The sequence below is a fragment of the Aphelocoma coerulescens genome, chromosome 1, assembly GCF_041296385.1.
Source record: "Aphelocoma coerulescens isolate FSJ_1873_10779 chromosome 1, UR_Acoe_1.0, whole genome shotgun sequence".
Classification (NCBI taxonomy): domain Eukaryota; kingdom Metazoa; phylum Chordata; class Aves; order Passeriformes; family Corvidae; genus Aphelocoma; species Aphelocoma coerulescens.
The window spans coordinates 90,776,035-90,789,121 of NC_091013.1; the positions used below are offsets into that span (position 1 = coordinate 90,776,035).

Here is a 13,087-nt window from a genome sequence, read left to right on the forward strand (position 1 = left end):
CGGCGGGGGAAGGCGCAGCCGCCGCACCGCTCCGCCCGGTCACCTTCGGCGGGCGGCAGCCATGGTGTTCCTGCCCGACGAGTCGCGGTCGCTGCCGCCGCCGCCGCTGCTCAACAAGGGCTCGGTCTGGCTCGGGTTCGCGGGGTGGATGTCGGCGCTGCTGAACAACGCCTTCAACCAGCGCCCCGTCTTGCGAGCCGGTGCGGGGGGACGGGGGGAACCTGAGGGGAGGGGGAACGGAGTGGGGTGCGAGGGGAGGGTTAAGGGAGAGTCTGGGGAAGGGGCTGGGAGGGGTTTGAGGTCCCTGAGGGATAAATGAAGGGGGGGAAGGGAAACATCGAGGAATGAGGGGCTGGAGGGGACTTGGGAGCTGCGGGCGGGGGAATTTGGGTGACCTTGAGGGTTACAGGGGCTGGGGATGCGGAGGGAGTCCTGAAATCCGATGCTAGGAGTGGTAAAGGGAATATGTGGGCCTGGGAAAAGGGAGTGTGGGATCTGGGGTCACTCTGAAGGATAAATGAAGGAGGGGGGAAGGGGAAACAGCCGGGAGTGAGGGGCTGGAGGGGGTTTGGGGGCTGCAGGTATGTGGGATTTGGGGTGACCGTGAGGGATGTCGGGGCTGGGGAAAGGGAGGGAGCGCTGAGGTAAGGGAATGGGGAGATAGCGGGAGTGTGTGGGCCTGGGCTTGGGGTCACTGAGGGATAAATGAAGTGGCGAGGGGAAGAGAGGGAGCCCTGAGTTCGGAGAGGCTGTTGGAGGGGAAGGGAGTTCTCTGTGTGATTGTGGGGATGGACGTCAAGGGCTGGGAGCCCTGAAGTGAGGGGTCTGTTGGCACGGGGGGTTTGGGGGTAATTGGAAAAGGCTGGGAAAGGGACATCGTATGGAGGTGGAGGGGATTTGAGGTGACTCCCTTAGGGATATAGGTGCCGGGAAGGGAAAGGAGCCCTGAGGAAAGGTGGGCCTGGCAGGGGCTGTGGGAGGTGTGGGTGCTGTAGGGGCGAAGCGGGGAGAGGGGAGCTGGGGTGTGGGAGAGCAGAGTGTCTGGGGGGCCTGGGGAAAGCGGGGCCCTGCGTGAGGCCTTCGGGGAGCTGGGAGAGGTGGGGGCATTCCTCTCTCCTCCTGCTGCAGGTGTTCATCGGCAGATCCTGTTCACTACCCTGGGCTGGTTTGTTGGCTACCAGCTTGTGAAACGCGCGGAGTACATGCACGCCAAGGTGGACCGAGAGCTGTTTGAGTACATCAGGCACCACCCAGTGGACTTCCAGGCAGCACCAGGTACACTCAGCCGCTGTTTTAAGAGACTTCAGCCTGCCATAGTCTGCCAGTTAACAAGTGCTAATGTGTGTAAAGGTGTTGCTGGGCTATGTCTTCCCTGCTTCTTCACAATCTAAATTGCAGCAGTCTGAAGGATTTTATGATGTGAAAATAGATATTGTTATTGAGCTGTTGCTATGCATGGATGACTGCCTCTTCCTCCTAAAAGCTCATTTTAGTATAAAAGTAGCAGAGCCAAAAAAGAAGGATAGACCAAACTTGTACCACTGAAGAAGAAATAACAGAAGTTAGAGATTTTACTCTTGTAACTTCACAGTTGTACTGTCTGTTCCTGTAAAATGCCTGTGCATGTAGATTCAGAAATCACATTATGAATTTTCAGAAAACAAGCAGAACAGGTGAAAAAAGAATTAATAGAAATGGCAGGAAACCTGAAATGGTGCTGGCTTAGAGCAATAGAGAATTGCTCTAAGGGTTTTTGTTACTAAATGTAGTCACTGAGCCCAATGATGCAATGGCAAATTTGGGTGAAAATTGTCCATTTTCTGATACAATACAGTTGGGTGACTCAGGCTGTTGGGTTGTGATCTGCATCATGTTGGAAGGAGTATGTAGATAATAAAATGTAGAAATAAAAAAGTGTTACTACTGAGATCCCTCCACAGGGATCTGTGGAGAGCCCTACAGAAAAAAAGTTGTGCATTTATTTACAACAGCAAGCTAATGGTTTGCTGTGGGTAACAAAACTCAGATTTTTGGTGGCTTTGTTAGAATTAAAGATTTAATATGAAACATCTTCCGAATCAATCTCAAATGCTGATTAGGTTTTCCCACCTCTTGCAGAAAAGAAAAGAATAGGGCAGCTCTTGGAGGATTTCCACCCAATTCGCTGATGATTTCTCCAGTGGTGATACGCCACAGGATGAATTCCTGCCATCCTGAGAACTTCGGCAAGGTGGCTGCAACTGTTGAACCGTCCATGGCTTGAAAAATGACACTTTACTTACTTTCATGTAATAAAAGTTCGATTAAATACTTAGTGTTTAATTATTTGCTCTTCTCTCCCATTATGGTTTGTCAATACGTGGATGACTGATATTTGTAACAGAACAATAATTTTGATTAATGCTTTTTACAGTTGTTTTATTTGCAAGAGTGGGAAGTTGTGGGAAGCATGTATTTTATAAAACCCAGAGAACAATTCTGTTAGTTCCTCCTTTTTATTTCTCACTGGCATTTCTCCTGACCCTTGAACATGTTCTTGACCAGCCCCTGTAGATGCTGTACCCTTCGTCTTGCTGTAAAATTAATTCTGAAGAGCTAACAAAAATATATGCTCTCCCTAATTAATGCCATGGCTACGTATTTTATTATTATGTAGTTTTTTCTTTGCTAATAGTGAGGATCCAACCTTTCTGCTTTCTCACTTTGTTGTCGGCTTCTGAATCCAAATGCTGAGCACACTTAGGGGTGGAGAGGTTTTGTTAATTTGGGATTTGGGGATTCTTATTCATTTAGCATTTTGGGTGAAAACTGTGGTTTATCTCTTGTCTGCCTAACACTGAGCCCCTGTCCAGGTCACTGCTCTCTGATGGATATGAAGTCCCTAAGCAGATTTAAAAGAAGTGCTGCCACCCTGATTTGCTTCAACAGTGTGAAAGGAGATGCCCGTTCCCCATGGTGGCAGGCAACAGCGCGGGTGCCCTGGGAGCCTGTCCAGGGCAGTGCAGAGCCAGCACCCCCTGCCACACCGGAGATGCCCGATCTGATCTGCTCTGTCTGCCAGCATCCCACTGGGACCAGCGCTGAGTTATCCCAGGACAAAGAAATCTTCTGTGACCATCTTAACCTCTTAGCAGCTTTGGCCAGCCGCGGTGGCCAGCAGCAGGGCACCGCCAGGCCTTGACACAGCCCTGGGGCAGCGTGATGCAATGCCCTGCAATGGGAGCAGGCAGAAGGTTCCTGTGACACACCGGGCTCGGAGCCAGCTGGAGGGACAGCGGCTCTCAGAGAGACCCACGGCTCCTGGGGGGATGCAAGTGGCCCACAACACGTCAGCAAGCCCTTCCAGCTGTCCCAGGTCACAGACCTTTGGGGGCATCCTGCATCTCCCACTGGCCACGTTCAACAGCCGTGGTCAGCGCTCACCCCGTGTCCTGCTGTGACGCTTCCCTGGGGCACCACGAGCCTCTCCAGCCGCTGAGCACGCTGCCCAAGCCCAAAGCCATCGCTGCAGGTGACTGCAGGCCCTCCCCGCTGTGACACTGGTGGGGCTCAACCCCCGCCAGCCCCCAAGGCCCACACAGCCACTCGCTCACTGCCCCACCAGCGGGATCCGAGACAGAATCAAGGGTAAGAACGAGAAAACACGTGGGCTGAAATAAAACCAATTTAATAGGGAAAGCAAAAGCCGTGTATGCCAACAGAGCAAAACAAGGGATTCATTCACCACTTCCCATGGGCAGGTGGGTGTTCAGCAGTCCCCAGGATTGCAGGGCTCCATCACAGGTAACGGTGACCTGGGGAGACAAAAGCCACCACTCCAAGTGTGGCTCGCTTCTTCCTTCTTCCCCCCACCTTATATACTGAGCATGATGTCATACGGTCTGGAATATCCCCTGGGTCAGTTGGGATCAATTATCCCACCCGTGACTCCTCCCAGGTTCCCATGCACCCCAGTCCCCTCACCAGCATGGCAGTGCAGAAAGCAGCAATGGCCTTGGCTCTGTGCAAGCCCTGCTCAGCAATAACCAAAACATCTCTGCATTATCAGCCCTGTGTTCAGCACAAATCCAACACACAGCCCCATGCCAGCCACGGGGAAGAAAATCATCGCTACCCCAGTCAAAACCAGCACGGCCAGCCGTGTTCTCCAGGGGACACAGGTCCCATCCTTGAGCTCCAACCAGGAAAACCACCAGAGGGACATCACCACCTCCGCGGTCCTCACCTCACTGGGAACCAGTGTCCACCCATTCCTTATGGTTCAACACCTGGCTCTGCAATCGGCATGGAGGCAGAAGAGCTCCAAAGGCAGAGCTCCATCAAGGCCCAGCCAGAGGTGGCATTGCCGTGGGGATGGCCCAGGTCTCTCCCAACATGCCCCTCATGCTCCATTTTCTCTGGATAAGACAAGGCTGCGACTTTGCCGAAGCTGAGGACGGACACAGAGAGCAGATCAGCTCCGAAATCCTCTCTCTGGCTGCAGGGAACTGTGTTTGCCCTCATGTGGGGAACTTGCTGATTGGCAGCTTCTTTCCTAGAAAAGCAGCACTTCTGGGTGCTGGTGCAACGAGCTCCTTGGGTCTCCGTGGCCACGGGGCGGGTGTCTGGGCAAGCCTGCCCCGCGAGCCACCATCCTCCTGGGGAGCCCATCCCAAGCCATGGCTCAGGAGGGGGGAAACGTCACCTCATGTGTCTCCAAATGACCCCCTGTTGTCCCCAGTAGCTCCTGCTGACACATCTCCCATGGCTCTGACTGCCCCAAACCCCTCAGAACCATCCTTGTCCTCCGTTGAACCTGAGCAGGACCCTTTCAGATGTGGGGCACCTCTGGGTCTGGCTCAGCTGCCCCCTCCAGAGTCCCCAGTCCCCTCAGCTGCTCACTCAGCCACAGCTGGCTGGAGACCCTGTCCCTGCTGCCCACACTCGGGCGGGACAAGCCAAAGCCAGAGTGGTCTCAGCAGCTGGGAGAAATAGCCCGATCAGGTGAGAGGAGATGGGAATCTCCAGTGTGGTTGGACACAGCTCTGAGCTACCTGGTCTGGTGCGAGATGTCCCAGCACACAGCAGGGCACTGCACTAGGTGGTCTCTGAAGATCCCTTCCAGCCAAAACCATCCCATGACTTTGGGATTCTTTGTCCCTTTCTAATTCCCCGTTACTGCCCTGGGAAGTTCCTTCCCCACAGAGCCAGTGTCCCCCTGCCCCGCTCTGGGGCACTCCATGAGTGAAAGCACCACACTGACAACGGCTTCACGGGGCTTCTTTTATTAGCAGAAGCAGGGGGAAGCGCCCTTGGAGTCCAGGTACCAGCTGGAAAAGGGCTTGGCAGTCTCAAGGGACTGTTGGAGGTCGGGGCCACCTCAAAACACCCCCAGCTTCGTGCCACTCTTTGAAAATAAAGAGGAGGGCACAAGTCTGCAGCTCTTCCAATGGCCTTCCCGGCACAGCCAGATGCTTCTTCCTATGAGGCTACGGCACCATCTGCATCTCCGGTGGTCACAGCCATGGCCGGTGTCAGGGCCAGGGCCGGTGCCGGGAGGTCAGATCAGCTGCCACGGAGTGGGGAGGGCGAGCGTGACTGGGAAGAGCCTGCGCTGTTCAGCGACGGGGACGTCTTCTGCTTCCTGACACCAGCACCTGTCCTGCAACAGCAGCATTCCTTAACTCCAAGGATCATCCCGGGGGGACACACGGTCCACCAACCCTGAGTCCATAGACCCTGAGCCCCCGCAGTCTCTGCACAGAGCAATGGCCTGCGTTCCCTCCTCCAGCATGGAGAGGGCTATCTGCCCCCAGCTGAGGGGCCAGCCCCCATTCCAAGGCCCTTCCCAGCAGGTTCCCACCCCTGCACTGTTGGGGACCTCTCCAGGGAGGCCATCCCTTGTCTTGCTGCCCCTGCACTCTGCATCCCCCCAGCTCTTACCTGGTGGCCAGCACAGGGTCACCAGCTGGGCTGCCCCTCGCTGAGGCTGATCTGCTCCAGGATCTGGCTGTACCTCCGGGTCAGGGCGTTGGTGTCCCTGGTGAGGTGGGTGAGGACCTGCTGCAAGCCACTCAGGTGGTGGGACAGGCGCTCCTCCAGCTGGGCGTCCCCGGCCTCGTTGCTGTCCAAGGATGTGTCCACGTCGGTGTCGGCACCGGTCGGGCTCTGGTCACTGACAGAGGCCAGGCCTTTCTCCACCATGGGCTTGATGGCCTTGAGGAGCTGGTAGCGCTCGTAGAGGTCCCTGTGGCTCTCGGCGTCTGGGGCTGCCCCCTCCTGCTGCGGGAAGACCCCTCGGAGCAGGCTGGGGAACATCACCTCCTGCTCCATCTTCTGGGTGGCTGAGAAGTACTGCTCCATGGCCCCTCTCCTACAGCTCTGGCAGTGCTGCTCTGGGCTCTTCTCGGAGTGCCACCTGCTCCCTGTCCCTGCTGGGGCCTTTTTATGCAGTGCTGGGACCTGTCCCTCCTCTGCTGTGCCCTGCTCTCCTCCCCTGCCAGCCCTGCTTGGCCTGGATGGCCTTGGGGTCGGGCTTGGCTCCAGCCCAGCTGGGGCCCGGCCATGCTGTGTCCCTGGCTCTGCAATCTGTCCTGGCCCAGCCTCCCTGTGGCCTCTGCCCGAGCTGGCCTGGGGTCCCGCTGCCTCCCCACGCCAGGAACTACGGGGGGGTAGCCAGGAGGAGAGGTGCCCAGGGTCTCTCCCATCCTATACTATCTCAATCCTCCAACACATTCAGTTCTGGGCCCTGTGGGAGTGGGTCCAGCTCCTGCCCCACGGTGTGGGCAGGCTGCAGGGGACCATCACCTCCCCTCATCCTGGCTGCTATGCGCTCAGGACGTGAACACTCCAGGGACATTGAGTAACCCCTTTTGCAGACATACGGAAATCTCGCTGGAAATACACTGGGACATGGGTGTCTGGGCAAAGAGGAGCTTGCTGGCATCCAGAGATTGGGGTCCCCAGAAACATCCCCTTCCCCCGGCCCCTCCCCGTGAGCTCGGCTGGGATGTGGACAGGGACAGGTGTAGGAACCCAGAGTGCCGAGAATGTTTCTCTGCCTGTTTTTAAGAGTTTTTACCCCCCTGGATGCCACTGGTATAGCTTTAAACCCTGGAAAAAATTACCAACAGTCAGACAACAACTAGAAAATACAGTGGTGTGAATTAGGTGACAGACTACTATGTAAGATTGTCACAGGGTGAAAATTTTAGAGGTTTTAGGCTTCTTTTTATAGTATATAGGTAAGAGTAAAAAATACCAAAATGGAGGATTGTTGTTGTCCTTTAAAGAGTAAAAAATACCAAAATGGAGGATTGTTGTTGTCCTTTAAACCTTCTTCTCCTTCTTCTACCACCCCATATTTTGCAGTAAAATTAGTTTGGATTGATTGGATAGAAAATTCCGCAGTTCCTGCCCGTGTTACTGAATAATTGGTAAGAAAGTGAAAATAATGTACGTTTTTAGTAACTATTGGTTAAAATGTCTTTAAAAGGCTGTGTAAATCTTGATAATTGCTCTCACTCCTACTTTTCCTCCTTCCATGCTGTACCTGGGTCACGCTAGTGGCTCAGTTTCTCTGATAAGACTTAATAAACAACTATCTAGAAGCATTGAAACTACAGAAGACATCTCGTTTTATCTTTTAAGCGCCTTGCAAGGACTTTCAGCAAATTCTCTCCCATCAGGAGAGACTCGATTTATGGCACGCTAAAGTGTCAACAGGGACCTGGCTCTCTGAGTGTAACTCCTGTGGCAGCAGCAGCAGCACAGAGCCATTGCTGCCCCCAGGGGATTGTGGACATGGGTACCCTGCCTCTGTCCCCATCTTGGGAGGGCAAAAGCCACAGCCAGGGCACCAGCCAGCACTGCCTGCCCCTGCATGTCCCTGTGGCATGTGGCAATCAGGGTAGATGGTTGTGTTTGGGGAAAGCCTGTGGGGCACCTCGGGCCGAGCTGAACTGGGGTGCCCAGCCCTGGTTTGGGCCCCAGGGAGGCTGCTCCAGACCACCAGGGCCCCCGGGAGCTGCACTGAGATCCTCAGGTCTCTGCTGCCAAAGACCCCCAGATCCGGGCAAGCCTACCCCTGACCTGCCCACCCCAGCCTCAGCTCAGAGGGCAGACCGTGCCACCACATGTGTCCCCAAGTGTCCCTGTGTCATCCCTGGCACATCCTCCTGTCTTATCCCTCTGCAGCACCAGGGGAAAAGAGTGTGGCACCATGCTCAGCACGTGGAGCTGGGGAAAGAAGGAAGAGAGGCACAGTCGGAGTGCTAGCAGCTGCCTTGCCAGGTCCCCATGACATGCAATGGAGCCCTGCTCTCCCGCAGGTGGCTGAACACCTGAGTGCCTGTGGGAAGTGCTGAATTAATTCCTTCTTCTGCTTTGCTTACTTGTGCAGCTTTTGCTTTGCCTATTAAACTGTCTTTATCTCTACCCACGAGTTTACTTTTCTTACCCTCCCGATTCTCTACCCCATCCCACCTGGGGGGAGTGACAGAGCAGCTGAGTGGGGCTGAGTTGCCAGTGGGGGTCAAACCATGATACCCACAGTGAAGCTCCAGCCCCTGGGCAGGTGTGTCCCGCCCCCAGCCCACCCGGGGGGGACACTGTGATGTCCCTGCACCTCCAGCAAGCTCCATGGTGGCCCAGAAGTCCTGAGAATGTGGGGCTGGCAGTGTGTGCACACACCTCAGTGCAGCCCCACTGGACCCCACTGCAGGACACCCAGGGATGCCACGGGCACCCAGAAGGGGAGAAGAGGAGACGTGGGTTCACATCTGAGGGGGAGAGAGCAGGTGGCAGAATGGGCACCTGGCTGGGGTATGAGGGGACAGCGGGAGAGCTGCCAACACTGAGGGTTGCAAAAGGGATGAAGGACCCTGTGGTCTTTCCCAAAATAGAACCATTTCCTCCAGTTGCCAACACACTGCAAGATAAGAGGGGACAGGAATTGTGGCCATCGACCAGTCCCTCCCTCTGCTCCAGAATGGCAGTACTGGGGTGATGTGGGCAATGATAGCTTGCATGCAGCCAAGCACTCCCAGTGAGATGTTCCACACCAGTGTCTGCTGCCCTGTTTGGCTGGCAGTCATGGACAGAGATTGCTCAATGTCCCTGGAGTGTTCACATCCTCATCACATGGCAGCAAGGAGTGGGGGAGGTGATGGTCCCCAGCAGAACTGCTGCCTGCAGCATGGCCACACATGGGAGCAGGAGGTGGAACCACTCCCACAGGACCCGAAAACTGAACATGTTTGAAGGTTGAGATAGTATAGGAAAGGATAGGAGAGAACCCAGGGACCTCTCCTCCCTGCCACCCCCCTGGCTCCTGGCCCAGCCTCTCTGTGGCCTTGGCCTGAACCCACCATCACCCCCAGTACTGCCATTCTGGAGCAGAGGGAGGGGCTGGTCGATGGCCACAATTCCTGTCCCCTCTTATCTTGCAGTGTGTGGCAACTGGAGGAAATGGTTCTATTTTGGGAAAGACCACAGGGTCCTTCATCCCTTTTGCAACCCTCAGTGTTGGCAGCTCTCCCGCTGTCCCCTCATACCCCAGCCAGGTGCCCATTCTGCCACCTGCTCTCTCCCCCTCAGATGTGAACCCACGTCTCCTCTTCTCCCCTTCTGGGTGCCCGTGGCATCCCTGGGTGTCCTGCAGTGGGGTCCAGTGGGGCTGCACTGAGGTGTGTGCACACACTGCCAGCCCCACATTCTCAGGACTTCTGGGCCACCATGGAGCTTGCTGGAGGTGCAGGGACATCACAGTGTCCCCCCCGGGTGGGCTGGGGGCGGGACACACCTGCCCAGGGGCTGGAGCTTCACTGTGGGTATCATGGTTTGACCCCCACTGGCAACTCAGCCCCACTCAGCTGCTCTGTCACTCCCCCCAGGTGGGATGGGGTAGAGAATCGGGAGGGTAAGAAAAGTAAACTCGTGGGTAGAGATAAAGACAGTTTAATAGGCAAAGCAAAAGCTGCACAAGTAAGCAAAGCAGAAGAAGGAATTAATTCAGCACTTCCCACAGGCACTCAGGTGTTCAGCCACCTGCGGGAGAGCAGGGCTCCATTGCATGTCATGGGGACCTGGCAAGGCAGCTGCTAGCACTCCGACTGTGCCTCTCTTCCTTCTTTCCCCAGCTCCACGTGCTGAGCATGGTGCCACACTCTTTTCCCCTGGTGCTGCAGAGGGATAAGACAGGAGGATGTGCCAGGGATGACACAGGGACACTTGGGGACACATGTGGTGGCACGGTCTGCCCTCTGAGCTGAGGCTGGGGTGGGCAGGTCAGGGGTAGGCTTGCCCGGATCTGGGGGTCTTTGGCAGCAGAGACCTGAGGATCTCAGTGCAGCTCCCGGGGGCCCTGGTGGTCTGGAGCAGCCTCCCTGGGGCCCAAACCAGGGCTGGGCACCCCAGTTCAGCTCGGCCCGAGGTGCCCCACAGGCTTTCCCCAAACACAACCATCTACCCTGATTGCCACATGCCACAGGGACATGCAGGGGCAGGCAGTGCTGGCTGGTGCCCTGGCTGTGGCTTTTGCCCTCCCAAGATGGGGACAGAGGCAGGGTACCCATGTCCACAATCCCCTGGGGGCAGCAATGGCTCTGTGCTGCTGCTGCTGCCACAGGAGTTACACTCAGAGAGCCAGGTCCCTGTTGACACTTTAGCGTGCCATAAATCGAGTCTCTCCTGATGGGAGAGAATTTGCTGAAAGTCCTTGCAAGGCGCTTAAAAGATAAAACGAGACGTCTTCTGTAGTTTCAATGCTTCTAGATAGTTGTTTATTAAGTCTTATCAGAGAAACTGAGCCACTAGCATGACCCAGGTACAGCATGGAAGGAGGAAAAGTAGGAGTGAGAGCAATTATCAAGATTTACACAGCCTTTTAAAGACATTTTAACCAATAGTTACTAAAAACGTACATTATTTTCACTTTCTTACCAATTATTCAGTAACACGGGCAGGAACTGCGGAATTTTCTATCCAATCAATCCAAACTAATTTTACTGCAAAATATGGGGTGGTAGAAGAAGGAGAAGAAGGTTTAAAGGACAACAACAATCCTCCATTTTGGTATTTTTTACTCTTTAAAGGACAACAACAATCCTCCATTTTGGTATTTTTTACTCTTACCTATATACTATAAAAAGAAGCCTAAAACCTCTAAAATTTTCACCCTGTGACAATCTTACATAGTAGTCTGTCACCTAATTCACACCACTGTATTTTCTAGTTGTTGTCTGACTGTTGGTAATTTTTTCCAGGGTTTAAAGCTATACCAGTGGCATCCAGGGGGGTAAAAACTCTTAAAAACAGGCAGAGAAACATTCTCGGCACTCTGGGTTCCTACACCTGTCCCTGTCCACATCCCAGCCGAGCTCACGGGGAGGGGCCGGGGGAAGGGGATGTTTCTGGGGACCCCAATCTCTGGATGCCAGCAAGCTCCTCTTTGCCCAGACACCCATGTCCCAGTGTATTTCCAGCGAGATTTCCGTATGTCTGCAAAAGGGGTTACTCAATGTCCCTGGAGTGTTCACGTCCTGAGCGCATGGCAGCCAGGATGAGGGGAGGTGATGGTCCCCTGCAGCCTGCCCACACCGTGGGGCAGGAGCTGGACCCACTCCCACAGGGCCCAGAACTGAATGTGTTGGAGGATTGAGATAGTATAGGATGGGAGAGACCCTGGGCACCTCTCCTCCTGGCTACCCCCCCGTAGTTCCTGGCGTGGGGAGGCAGCGGGACCCCAGGCCAGCTCGGGCAGAGGCCACAGGGAGGCTGGGCCAGGACAGATTGCAGAGCCAGGGACACAGCATGGCAGGGCTCCAGCTGGGCTGGAGCCAAGCCCGACCCCAAGGCCATCCAGGCCAAGCAGGGCTGGCAGGGGAGGAGAGCAGGGCACAGCAGAGGAGGGACAGGTCCCAGCACTGCATAAAAAGGCCCCAGCAGGGACAGGGAGCAGGTGGCACTCCGAGAAGAGCCCAGAGCAGCACTGCCAGAGCTGTAGGAGAGGGGCCATGGAGCAGTACTTCTCAGCCACCCAGAAGATGGAGCAGGAGGTGATGTTCCCCAGCCTGCTCCGAGGGGTCTTCCCGCAGCAGGAGGGGGCAGCCCCAGACGCCGAGAGCCACAGGGACCTCTACGAGCGCTACCAGCTCCTCAAGGCCATCAAGCCCATGGTGGAGAAAGGCCTGGCCTCTGTCAGTGACCAGAGCCCGACCGGTGCCGACACCGACGTGGACACATCCTTGGACAGCAACGAGGCCGGGGACGCCCAGCTGGAGGAGCGCCTGTCCCACCACCTGAGTGGCTTGCAGCAGGTCCTCACCCACCTCACCAGGGACACCAACGCCCTGACCCGGAGGTACAGCCAGATCCTGGAGCAGATCAGCCTCAGCGAGGGGCAGCCCAGCTGGTGACCCTGTGCTGGCCACCAGGTAAGAGCTGGGGGGATGCAGAGTGCAGGGGCAGCAAGACAAGGGATGGCCTCCCTGGAGAGGTCCCCAACAGTGCAGGGGTGGGAACCTGCTGGGAAGGGCCTTGGAATGGGGGCTGGCCCCTCAGCTGGGGGCAGATAGCCCTCTCCATGCTGGAGGAGGGAACGCAGGCCATTGCTCTGTGCAGAGACTGCGGGGGCTCAGGGTCTATGGACTCAGGGTTGGTGGACCGTGTGTCCCCCCGGGATGATCCTTGGAGTTAAGGAATGCTGCTGTTGCAGGACAGGTGCTGGTGTCAGGAAGCAGAAGACGTCCCCGTCGCTGAGCAGCGCAGGCTCTTCCCAGTCACGCTCGCCCTCCCCACTCCGTGGCAGCTGATCTGACCTCCCGGCACCGGCCCTGGCCCTGACACCGGCCATGGCTGCGACCACCGGAGATGCAGATGGTGCCGTAGCCTCATAGGAAGAAGCATCTGGCTGTGCCGGGAAGGCCATTGGAAGAGCTGCAGACTTGTGCCCTCCTCTTTATTTTCAAAGAGTGGCACGAAGCTGGGGGTGTTTTGAGGTGGCCCCGACCTCCAACAGTCCCTTGAGACTGCCAAGCCCTTTTCCAGCTGGTACCTGGACTCCAAGGGCGCTTCCCCCTGCTTCTGCTAATAAAAGAAGCCCCGTGAA

The 13,087-nt window shown here is 56.0% G+C and overlaps 3 protein-coding genes across 5 annotated transcripts; 2 read left to right on the plus strand and 1 right to left on the minus strand.

The window, feature by feature from the left end:
• On the plus strand, positions 1-2,310 carry NDUFC2 (NADH:ubiquinone oxidoreductase subunit C2). Its single transcript, XM_069031071.1, has 3 exons — positions 1-200; positions 1,129-1,275; positions 2,119-2,310. Exons 1-3 carry the CDS (start codon positions 62-64, stop codon positions 2,166-2,168), a joined length of 336 nt encoding a protein of 111 aa, XP_068887172.1. The 5' UTR covers positions 1-61; the 3' UTR covers positions 2,169-2,310.
• Positions 2,311-5,248: 2,938 nt separating this feature from the next.
• LOC138111155 (mid1-interacting protein 1A-like) lies at positions 5,249-6,412 on the minus strand. Of its 2 annotated transcripts, none has more exons than XM_069016437.1 (2): positions 5,923-6,412; positions 5,249-5,636 (listed from the first exon to the last, which is right to left on the minus strand). In XM_069016437.1, exon 1 carries the CDS (start codon positions 6,340-6,342, stop codon positions 5,941-5,943), a length of 402 nt encoding a protein of 133 aa, XP_068872538.1. In that variant the 5' UTR covers positions 6,343-6,412; the 3' UTR covers positions 5,249-5,636; positions 5,923-5,940. The 2 variants fall into 2 exon arrangements, with proteins under 2 accessions (XP_068872538.1, XP_068872529.1); XM_069016428.1 differs by having other exon boundaries at positions 5,249-5,641.
• A 5,509-nt stretch (positions 6,413-11,921) lies between these two features.
• LOC138111163 (mid1-interacting protein 1A-like) lies at positions 11,922-13,087 on the plus strand. Of its 2 annotated transcripts, none has more exons than XM_069016453.1 (2): positions 11,922-12,413; positions 12,695-13,087. In XM_069016453.1, exon 1 carries the CDS (start codon positions 11,994-11,996, stop codon positions 12,393-12,395), a length of 402 nt encoding a protein of 133 aa, XP_068872554.1. In that variant the 5' UTR covers positions 11,922-11,993; the 3' UTR covers positions 12,396-12,413; positions 12,695-13,087. The 2 variants fall into 2 exon arrangements, with proteins under 2 accessions (XP_068872554.1, XP_068872563.1); XM_069016462.1 differs by having other exon boundaries at positions 12,700-13,087.